The sequence below is a fragment of the Stegodyphus dumicola genome, chromosome 4, assembly GCF_044657685.1.
Source record: "Stegodyphus dumicola isolate Sdum_Otavi_A_Nest chromosome 4, ASM4465768v1".
Taxonomy (NCBI): domain Eukaryota; kingdom Metazoa; phylum Arthropoda; class Arachnida; order Araneae; family Eresidae; genus Stegodyphus; species Stegodyphus dumicola.
The window spans coordinates 198822867-198835478 of NC_140771.1; the positions used below are offsets into that span (position 1 = coordinate 198822867).

General features: G+C 30.5%; 1 protein-coding gene across 1 annotated transcript in view; it reads right to left on the bottom strand.

Annotated features, from left to right (window-relative positions):
• LOC118183002 (lachesin-like) overlaps positions 1-12612 on the bottom strand; it is a 32739-nt gene that overhangs the window by 9622 nt on the left and 10505 nt on the right. Inside the window, exons 2-3 of the mRNA XM_035352396.2 lie at positions 11575-11703; positions 5257-5547 (exon numbers count right to left, since the gene is read on the bottom strand). Of these exons, the coding sequence (XP_035208287.2) occupies positions 5257-5547; positions 11575-11703 (420 nt within the window). The remainder of the gene's footprint in view (positions 1-5256; positions 5548-11574; positions 11704-12612) is intronic.

Here is a 12612-nt window from a genome sequence, read left to right on the forward strand (position 1 = left end):
TATTATATTCTATCAGTAAACGCGTAACAAGATGCGAATCATACTAATTTAAAATTCAGCAGAGTTTTGGTAACAGTTGTGACTTTCTAATTTTATTTAAATTTTTAATATCCGATTCATACTTTTTTCTCAGATGTTTTACAATATAATTTTTCCGTCATTAGGTAGTAAATCAATGATAGTAATATTGTTCTTTACTAATATTATAAAACCATTTATGAAGAATATTTGATATCGCTTATTATGCGTATTTTGCAGTCACCAAATCAAATCAGTTTTCGTCGTTGTTACGCTGAAATGTAATTAAACAACCTTAAAAAATTCCCCTAACATGGAAACCGGGTATTATAAAAAAAGACCATGGAAAGAAATTTACTCCATTTCTATATTATTTAGTTACATTTTCGTCATTTTAATAATATTAATTAATGAAAATATATTTGAAAAAATTGTCAAGAAATTTGCAAATCCTCACGTGATAAAAAACGATAATTGAGAGAGTTACGGTTCTTTATCTTATGATTTGAGGGTAATCCCAAAGTCTAATAAGCATACATGGTGAAAAACCAATATTTGAGACAAATTGCCATATTGACGCATTTCCAAAAATAATTCTAAATTCGTTTAAAAAATTGTCCCATGAAAATTATAAAACTGCAGCAGGTTTCGAAAAAAATACAAATATTCGTAAAAGTGGTACCCCCTCTGCCCAAATCCGTAAGAAACTTCATCCATCAGCTAAGGCTAGCCGTTATGACACATCGAGTTTAGGATGAATTCGATGTCCTTATCGAAATGCACCATATGATGCAGAATGCTCATACTGAAGGACTCTAATCAACGTATAAAAAACTTGTACATTTACTGATCTCGACAGTATATGTAATGGCTTCGTGAAAAGAGAAATAAGTTTCTATGCAGAAAAAAAAATGTTCTGTATAAAAACATTGTATATACTCTTTGTAAAAAGAGATCTAATTTATGCAGTAATATGTTACTATACATAACTTGAAGTTACATCAGTGAACGTCATCATCCGATCTAGCTTCTCGCCTTATGGACAAGGTCAAGTTTGCCCCTTCCCCACCATGGAATGAAGAAGAGTTTTCATCAGAACCTTTTTTGTCCCCTCGGGAGCAGATCGACGGAAGAGACGGACCTTAAGAGACGGAAGGCGCAAATCTAATTTTATTTCTGTCAAATATGGAGGAAGTTCTTAAAATGTGGAAGCTAGAAGGATTTAAGCTTTTTCTGAAGTCGCATTATATTATAATCATAATAATAAAAGTTGAGTTTTACAAATATTACCCCTAGTAAATACAAAAGTAATCTAGTACTTTTTAAGCTATAACTAGCTCTTTTTTTCTACTAAACACAGCGCTTAATGGCTAGTAAAAATGAAGAGATGTTTGTTCCCCAAATTCTAAAGTACAGTTCAAGTCAAGGCCAATCAGCACACTGGTGTACTTTATTGTATGTGTTAGTCTTTTACTTCCGCATTCTTGGATTTTTGCGGATCGAATGGTAAGCAAAAATTGAACCATGATGGGAAGAATATCTTAAAATCGTAATTAGGTTACAAAACTCCAAAATAAACGTTGAAATAGGTAGTGAGCACAGAAATTAGAAGCAAAAATTCGTTTTTATAATTAATATTTGCGAAATTAAAACAAAAAAAGTCCTTAGAAAGAACTACGGGTATAAATGGGGATTAAATTTTTAAAACATTTATTATTATTTTTAAACATTTATTTATTTTTTAAACATTATTAAATATTTATTTATTTTTAAACATTTATTTATTTTTTAAAACATTTACCTTACCTAAATTTGAAAACATTCAAATTTAGGTAAGGTAAATAAAAATAAATTTGCATAATAACAGGCCATGTTTTATTTAAAAACACAATCACTAATTAGATTGGTTAAATCTTTTTTTGTTATTTTTAGGCACCTTCCAAATTTTGACATTGAGCTATTAAATAGATTAATTTAAAGTTAAATTTTATAAAAAGTAACAAAAGTGTATTTGAAAAAATACTACAGAAAACAATTCCTATAAAAGTTTCAAATATAAACATCAAAATAGTAACGGATAATTATTTTTTGTAGCTGAAGCTTAAAATTAGGACCAGTGGCATTAAGGATTATTTATTACATACAGAAAAAATTCAAAACCTTCTCTTTAGAAATGCATCATTAAGTGTACAAAAAATTATTTTGCAAAGCAGAAGATGAAAATATAAGTATCTTTACTTCCACGAGTGCTTTCTTCTGTAATTTGGTTTTCATGAAGAGCATTTTTGAGACTTGTTTGTATCTTGAGTGTCAAACACATTCAAAACTGAAAAAAGTAACAGGTATGGGATTCATGAACTGGCACAAGAAATGCTTTAAAATTTTTACGGTTTGGAGCTTTGTTAAGTTCTTATCTTTTTTATGAGGTATATAAAGGAGCTCACGAATCACAAGGTATTAAAAAAACTGCGCAACGTGTTGTTTAATCCTTAAGCGCCGTTGTGCCTTTCTTAAATTCCTTCTTGTTTTCTCTAACTTTCTTACATCTCGGTGAGCATCAGAGCATGCTGCAATGAATAAAAAAGTAATTCTGTGGAAAAGTTACATTATTCACACTGTTACATGCTGTGAAGTACATTAAATTCGTAGAGCAGCGGAAACTTGATAATAAAAGTAGCTTCAAAGTGAGTCTTCGAAATTTTAGAGCGCGTATTTAAAATGAGCTTAACAGACCCAGAAAAATGCGCTATGTGCTATGTGCTAATAAAACAAGATGAACATATAAAAAAGCGCAACACACCTGAACTGGTTTGTTTAATTACCGTTATGAGTTACGTATGGTCTAATTAAAGTAAAATACTGTTGTTGTTTTTTTTCTAACTCACCTACTGCTTCTAAGTTACACATGTATTTGTAACTATTATTGGTAAATATAATTTATTATAAGGTGCTCGATTAATTTTAGAGTACATTTTCTCATTAATATGCTTACTCTATTAATTCTTAAACAATGCAGATAAACAAGGCACGTTATTACTTTCATTTACAACATACACTAATATCTATAAAAATATGCGATAATTTTCTATGAATAATTTAACAGAACGTTTCAGCTTGAGATTTATATTCCAAATGTTTGCTCTGATCATTCGTTGAATGCTCTAGTATCTTGCATGATATTTTAAGATATAACATACATATGTAAGCTCAGGAGCCCCAAAAAGGACAATATAATTGCTAATAAAAGGACAAAATAATTATTATCTTCTGCCTAATGCATGACAGTTAGTTTAAGTTGAACTGGTAAAAACCAGACTTTTATGTATTGACATTTTTTAAGTGAAATATTAGACATTTATATGAAATGATTATCCTTTACCTTGCGTAACTTAGCAAAGCTTTTAATAGTGCACATGCATTTCAGGTATAATTTTACATTAGCATTTTTTGGGGATACTCATTAATAGCATCTGCTATTTTTAATATGCAATATTCTTAAAATTTTAAACACTATAAAATTTAAAAACATATAAATTTACACACTATAAATAAAATTTAAATTTACACCACATAATTATATTTATACACTGTATAATTCAATGGCGTAAAGAGATATACAGATTTTCCTTTCAGTTCATTTCAGCAATTATTAAATATTCAAAATACAAAACAATGAAGGCCAGTTAGGTGGCCCACTGGCCATATCCAGCCCTTCAGGTACTTGTGGCTAGTCTAAGAAAATTCATTTTTGATTGCAGATTTTAACAATGTTAGCACATTTTCAGGTGTTTAACCAGCTAAAAATTATCTTAAGGATCAATAATATCATCAACACCATCTAAATACGAGTATCAGCAATTTTCACTGGAAACTGAGTGGGACATTTTATCTTCCGGTGAACCTCCATAGTTTTTTCATCACTTGTGTTATATTTTGGACACTTTGTGTATTTATATATGAAGATTTAAAAACATAAATATTATTTTTTCTATATTTTATCAGGGTGTTGTTTTATCCGTAAAATTGTTTGTCAAGATTTTTTTGAAGAACTGTCTGAAATAAACTCTGGCCATTATTACAAGACGTATCCCTAAGTATTACTGCGTATTAAATATTGTGCATATCATGCCTTCAAGAATTTTAAGTTTCCTATATTACTCGAAGATCATGTTAGCTACATAGTTCGTCTAAGACAACATGTTAAATATATTAATCTGTCTGATATAACATATTAACCTCCTAACAGATGACTGACAGGGAAGTGGAAATCATTGATTTCTCCTCCTAAAATTTTGTTTGTTGCATCATAAAACAATTAATAAAATATAAATTCTTAATAAAATATAAATGACATGAAGTTTTTAATAAAAATGGAACAATGTATTGCCCTTCGAAAATGGAGAAAGATATTTTAAAGCATTTGGAGACAAAAATCTTGTTTGTGAAAGACGAAACAAATACATCAGTTTTAATATCTTATGCATTTCTTTCGTAAATTGGGACTTAAGCCCTTTTCGTAAACTTAAAGCGACTTACGTCTGTATTTAAATTTGTATCTGAAGTACAGAAACTTGAAAAGGTTCTAAAAGACCCTTTTTTTAACTCACAAAGATGAACAGAAGTGCTGACAAAATCCGTCAACACTGGCGTGAAAACTCAAAGTAAAAGGAATTGAAAGATAAAACTAAATTTAAATAGCTAGGCAGCAAAGGCTACACATAGCGGTTTCATCGCGAAGTTGGTTCAGAATTCACCGACACGATTTTAACTATCGGCAAGTACCAGAGGAGAACTGAAGACAGGAGCTCATATCTCGAATAACAAAACTAGTAGCGTGGCCTTCAAATGACAAAACATGCTCTGACTTAACTCTCACTTAAATACACATGAGCTAAATTTGCATTCTGGACGAAAAATGGAAAGAGAGAAGTGACAGTAAGGATTCCAAACATAAAATAACTGTTATGTAAATTAAATAAACCTCACAAGTGTTTGAAGCATTTTATTTGGGAAAGATGAAAGAAATGTTTTAAAGCAATTTATAGAAAGTAATTTACGGCAAAACAATGAGTTTATAACAATCATGTATTATTCTGCAAAATCTAAATATTGCATATATTACTAAAGTACCGATAACTTATGAAAATCAATTTAAATATTATAATCAGTACACTTTTAAATAGGTCACTATTAGTTAGAATCGTGTTCATTTCAGCTCATAAGAATTCTTAGACTTACCAAACAGGCGAATAATTCCTTCAGTAGATCCCAATGAGTTCTTAGCGATGCATTTATAACTGCCAAAATCTTCCGCCTGAATGTCTGCTATGATGAGCTTCATGCTCACTTGGTATACGTTATCCGAAATGCTGACCGAATATTTCTCACCGGGCTGTAGAATATTGCAGCTGTCTGCTTTCGTCCAGTAATTGATAGACATAGGGAAAGCCTCAGTGTAACAATCCAAGGATACAGTCTCACCGACCGATGCAAAGATCAACTGATGAGGAATCCAAATCATAGGAGGAACTAGGAAAGCATAAGAGATGCGTTATTAATTTTATAACTATTCAATATATTTCCAAGTTAACGAATTTAGGATTCACGACAGCCCTCTAACCGCATTCCGGTAAAGTTTATAACTTTTATATGGAAAGTTTATAATTGCAGAACCTTAAAACACAGAAATTTCTTTCATAAACAAATGCTTAATAGTATTATCCTTTATAATTATAATAACGTGTTTTTATAGCTTAAAATGGTATTTAAATCATATTGGCTTTTGTATATACGTAACTGTACAGCCGGTCACACGATTTAAAAATTTATATGGAAAACTTTATATTAAATATAAAAAGCTGCATTGAAAACTTATTAATTCCAGAAACATTTACTACAAAAATGTCATAATACAAAAATAATCTATATTAAGTTTTTTGGATTACACTTAAACTAACCTTTAAATGAGCATATAGGAATTAAATCCAGATCAAAGTTTCAGATTTCTAACAGCTGTGATCTAAAACAACGATCTGAAAAAAAAATCTAAATAGCTTCTATTTCTTCTCTTTTTTTCCGTTTTTGGTAATGTTTTGGTACCTATTTGGTAGAATGGAGGAAAATCTTTTGTATTAAATACGTCTAAGAAATCGGGTTTTAAGAAATCGAAAATCATTTTCTAGTTTTAAGAGTTCATATAGAATTATGACCATCATTGAGAGTCAATAAAGCAAATCAGGGGATAGTCAGGTTTTTCGCTGTGAGCTATCAGCTTTTATTACCGTATGTTTTCTCCATCATAAAACTGAAGCAACAACCTGTGTTAGGTGTAGAGTTTTAGCATCGAGTTTCTATGTTAAAAATCTACGCCTAACACAGGCTGTTGCTTCACTTTTACAATTTATTTGAGGCGTGTTTCTCTTCTGTCTTGATTTTCTCCCTCTTTTTCGCACGCCTTCGTGGTGTAACTGGAGGCACACTTGGTGCGTATTCGGGAGGTTCAGAGTTCGAATCCCAGCGAGGACACTGCTCAATTTCATGTTTTAAGCACACAAAAACCTAACGATACTTTACTGGCGCTCGAACTAAAAGATGATGGACCACCACCACCAGGATTTGGCAGGTACGGCTCAGTTTCGCCCCAAATTTTGATGGAGCGAGAACCACCAGCTTCTTGAGAGGGCTTTCGGCTCACCTCCTACTCTTCAATTCTGATTTTGAAATTATGTAAGTTTCCAGATGAAGGTTATAAGGATTCAGCGTCTGTAATACAATCAGAACGAGAGAAAAACTTTGCAGGGTATGATGCGTGTGAGCTATGGAGAGTTAGATCAAGAGTTAGATCGACTTATCTAATGCATGAGCAGAGCTTCATAAGGCAAACATGACATTAAACTATATTTTCTTACAATCTATAACTCATAGATTGCGGTTTAGATTTCATATAAGTCACCAATGATGTAACAGTCCATTTTAACCAGGATCATACATTTTGAAAATTCATGTACTAGATTATTCACATATGATCCGGACTGCTGGATGTGTCTCACTATGATTCTTCCAACACATCCAGTCACACTGGCTATTCTAACACCATGAATTACTAATTAATTAATTACTATTAATTATTAGAATGCAATATTTTTCAGGTACAGACGCTCTACCATATCTTCATTACACTCACATCAGATTCCTAATATTTCGTTCTATTATCATAGCTATTCAAAAGCGGATATGCATCCAAGAAAGCATTTTTGAACTGCAGATACGACAGATTCAAAAACGTTGGGGGAGATAGATTGTAATACCGAAAGATTATCTGGGAATAATTACATCCTTTGCAAATATGCAAATATTCCACGATTTCAACCATACCATTAGTGTGGGTCATATGTGGTTTCCAGTCTGCTAGCTACTGAAAAAACTGCTTTGTGCAAAATATTTAATAAAAACATAAGAAATTATCATAGACTGTAATTTAGATAATGTTCGCAATATTATAAACTTCGGTCCAATGTATGTAAGCAATTAACACAAATGAAACTCATTCTGATGATGGAAATCTTCAGAATGACTTTCTCATATCAGACCTTTGGCATTTAACGATAGATTCACTTTTATTTAGCATTTGTTGAAAATTAAATAAGTAAGTTAAATAAAATACATTGAACGACTTGCGTTAAATAATACTATAACATCGTTTATTAATAATTGTTGTTAACTTTTCAAATAATCTTCTCCTTCCTCGATTGTTTGCTGATATCTTTATATGTCGCAACTGTTACTTTTCCAGCAGTTCTACATATGTAATGAGAATGTTATATTTAACATTTCAGAAACTAATTTACTTCCTCATTAAACTTTTTTAATATTTAGGTGAAAAATCCTTTTCTTTTAGTAGTTAAAATTTTAGATTGTGCTTAAGCTTATATTTTGTAAAATAGTAGTATTGTTTGAAATATGCATGTAAGTAACTTATTATAATACAAGCATTTTAAAATGTTGCCTGTCTTGAGTTGTCTAATCAGTATTAAAAATGGATAAATAAAAAAAGTTTCCAGTTTTTCATTACTATGCAAAAGCTGCTGTAATCGTGTATTCCTTCAATACCGAACTGCCTAACACTAAACAAAACCAATGTGCTTTTTGTGGAGGTGGTGGTGAAGAGATACAACGAGGGACTTTACCTATAATGGTAAATGAATCAAACAGAAACAACCATCAAGATACCGAATTTTGATATTTGAAGTTAACTGAAGTGTAAACTAACATGAAGTTATACAACTGTTTCATCAATTCTCTGTTTTAAATAAAAATAATATCCATTCGTTTCTCCTAAATAAACATAAAAACTTTAGGAATAAAATTAAAAATTTTAAAATTAAATTAAAAATTAAATAAAACTCTATTCATTAGACACATTTTTGTCTTTGATGTAGCAAACAATCGATAAATTTCACGCCGAAAATACCCAAAGAAGCTATTTAAATGAACAGAAAGTATTTGACTACGTAAACGAAAGAATAAAGAGGAACCTCGACCTGAGATTGAAATGCATCTAAGACATTAAAAGAGCTATTTAAATAGTTTTCTTTATATTCGTTGCTGCATTTCAAAGCTGAATGGTTGTATTTTCTTTGAGACAAAAGCGGATTTTATTGCTCTTGAACAAGAGCTTTCGCAGAAATTTCGTCGGAAGTAGCAGGTCGCAAGTATGTTTCTTTATAAAGGTACATACAATGAATATCATTGAATAGAGATCAGATAATAGGTATGAGAAAAGTAAATCCTCTACATCTTTAAAATAAGGTAAAATTTATGCATTATATTGGAGCTAGTTTTAAATTTTGAGCTAATCTAACAGATATTTTTTTCTTGGCTTACAGTGCTAATTTCAAAGATTTTAAATTGGCATGACGCAATAAATTTATATTCCATCTTTTACATGTAGATATTTTCCTCGAAAGATTCAAAAACGCATTTAAGACTGCAGTTATCATTCCGAAACCTGTAATAGTTTTGAAAAAATGTATAAAAATCTTCACTATAAAATTGTACAAATCAGTAATCTGTGTATTTTATTGATTAATGAAGCAAAACCATAAATCTTGCATGTCATAAATCATGTACAAAATTTAGGACCACGAAAATGCTCTTGTAATACACAACCGTTAAGAAACAGAAAACATGAATGTTGATTAAAAATTTCAAACCTTTAAAGGCTTTAAAGGATAATTTCAAACACGTTGTCAAGTGAAAGAAAATTATCAGGTCATCAATAAATTTCATATAAGTTCATTACGAAGTTAAGAGTAATACTTAAAAGTTAGATACATCTATAAATTTAGTACAAGTTCATTATTCTTTATAAGGCAAATAAGGCGAAAAATTGGAAAATACTTCTTCATGTGTCATGGCACAGTTGCCAAGACATCTGGTTTTCAGGATTCTGAAATGTGAGGCAAATTCATGAAATGTTTAATAAATATACGAATACTAATAAGAAAGTAACAAATTATTTAAATTATGATATTAATTACTTAAAAAAAGAGACTTTTTATTATGGACTGCTTTTGACCCTTTACCAAAACATTTAGTATATAAATTTTTATTTTTACATTTACAAATTTCCTGAAAAAAATTATCAGGCTTCGCAAATACCAAGATTAGTTTTATCAAATATTTTATCTGGCTTTTGAAATCATTCCTAAATCTTTGAAATGAAAAATATTTGAATAATAATAGAAAATTAATAGACATCAGAAACGCACTGAAAAGTTAAAATTATAAAATTTCAGTATTATGTTCCCATTGATTAAGAAAAAGAATGTGACATATTTGCTTTAAGCAACAGATTATGAGAGATTTTTTATTTGAAAAAAAAAAAAAAAAAGAGAAAATTCTTTTCTAAGCGCTGAGCCTTTTACTTAATATCAATGCCAATCTAAACCTAAATTTTTCCTAATTTCAAGACTACGAAAGAATAAACGAAATGAGATTGCTACAAATATTTATTATAAATTAGTAACAAATTCTAAAGTACCTATTTCTAGTTAAGATTTTTTCTAATAAACCATAAAAGAGAATGGTCTTAATCACTCCCCTTCTATTATTATTTTCTAAATAAGTTAATCTTATTAGTTCTGATTTTAAACGATTGAGTTCATTAGCCATCTTGTGGAAGAAACTTTGAAAACGCGAAATACATAACGGTAAAAAGAAGACATTTTTCTTAAGGGGGGGACTGACTGACTTAGCATGTAAGGGTTAAAAGAATAGAAAAGGATTTATGGTAAACAGCAGTGCTGATAGCAGATTCATTGCGGATTATAAGAACAATCGAGGAAAAGAAGGGATTCCGTTTCCAAAAGTAAATTGGATGGGTGGATCAGTCGAATTATAACAGATAAAATTTGGGATATATGTTTTTTATTATCATCAAGCAGCATGAATGGGTCGTCTACGTAGCGAAGCTGGAAATAGTTGTAAATTTTATCATAATTGGGTCTTTGAATTTTGTTTATCGTAATTTGACTTCGGATCTGAGAAACAAATCGGTAAAGCTTCTTCCATTGGTGAATTCGATGTTCTTAATGCGTTTCACATACACAAAGATTTATCTTGATTAGGTAAGGACTTTAAAGTTCCAATTCAGTTATTCCTTGCACTTTTAAATTATTATTAACTTATTTTTTTATTTTTGTTGTTTTTTTGCGAATGGATGGCACTACCTTCTGGTTCGTTTTGCTCCTTTTGGGTGTAAATACAACCGTGGCTTTCCTTAGCTTTAGATCTGTACATATGTTCCATCGAAATCTACAGAACATTGATTCAAATCTACGACAAAAATAATGCTTTGCTTATCTTATGTAGTACTGGGCGTTTTAGTGAAATTATCATCACAATGATAAAGACGAATTTTCTTTCCATTAACCCAAGTTAAGTACGTTTATAAACTCTCATTCTGATTGTTTGGATGAGAACTTTGTCCAATTTTGGAAAAAAATAAAATGTCAACGTCGATCTTCCTTTTTTTTTTTCCATCTCAGGCTAATTGAAGAAAGCTAAATATCGTTATGGTTACCCCTTATAACTTTAGAACAAATCGTAGTTTTGGCATTGCATTTCCTAGCAACTAGAGATGAGCTGTATCACTTAAATTTGGGGGGGGGGATCCTGAAGTTATTTGTTTGTAAGTGATTCATACGGGCACTAAGTTTATTTGATTTTTCTTTCAATTATGAAATTGAATCAGCTTTGAAATAAAACTGTATTCAGAATTTATTTGAAACTTAATATGCGTCCTAGGGCACGGAGTTGTAAAAAGGATAGACAACAATATTTCTTAAAATGAGGTAAATCATTTCTACTTATCTGGAATGATTTAGAATTTAATTTTGAATACTTCTGTATAAATTTCTCAAATCTGAAACTACTTTATTCACTAGTAACTGATAAATTGATATGAAGGTTATTTGTGGTTGTCAGATTGTTTCATTTTATTTTATTATATTCTGTCTCGAAATACTATATATAAAACAATTTTAAGTTACTCACAGAGAACATGAAGCATCACATTCCTTGTTACAGGTTGATAATTTGGTGCTTGATAAAAAGAAGATGTTGCTGTGCATACGTACATACCCATATGTAGTCGGCTTACTTTGACTATACTCAGGTCTTCCCCTTTAAAAGAATAAAAGATAAATTAATCATTGCATGAAAAATTCATTAAATCAAAAAAGAATGAATTGTCCCATTCAGTTATTTAAGAGTATGCATATAGACTAGATTAGATTGAATTACTGCAACAAACTGATAAAATAATGGGTACACAATTTGCTGAAAGGGATATTTCCTTTTACGGACATTTTTCTGAGGAAACTGCTTCCATTACATGCTTAATACAGAAAAGACTGCGGAAAGACACCATGCATTCAGATCTTTTGGGTTTTGAGAAAGGAATTCAAGGAATATCACACCTTATCTATTACATATGGAATTTTATGTTCGCGCAGCGTTTTTTGTCTAGGAATTTTGGAGCAACACTCATTTTCTAGGTAATATTGCTTTGAAAAATTCTTTGCGATTTTATTTTAACGAAATTTAATATGAAGTTTGTGTTTATTTTGGATATGTTTTGAATTTAATTTATATATACATATATGTAAGATAAAAAATATTTGAATCAAAATTATAATGTAAACTAACGGTAAACTCTTTAATTCTCCCTCTCGGTTCTAAAAATCGTAATAACTTCTCTCGATTACTCCATTTCTAGATCATTCATTTTTACACGGCGTGCGCAGCTCTGATGGCATAATAATTGGAAACTGAAACTTTTCAACTCAAATCAAAACTTTTCTCTTCATGTGTTTCCATATAGGTAACTACGCACTTTAGCTTCTGTCTCTGCTCTGCTTGGACGTAATTTCGCTATGCTGCTTCCTATTGCAACAATATCAAAAATGTAAATGTTCTTGAATAGGCAACAGCTCGAGTGCCAAGTGAAATGTGGCCACAAATATCAATTGCAAATAAAAATGGATTTAAAAAAGCCTCGACTGACCAGTTTTTTACATACTACCAAGTCAA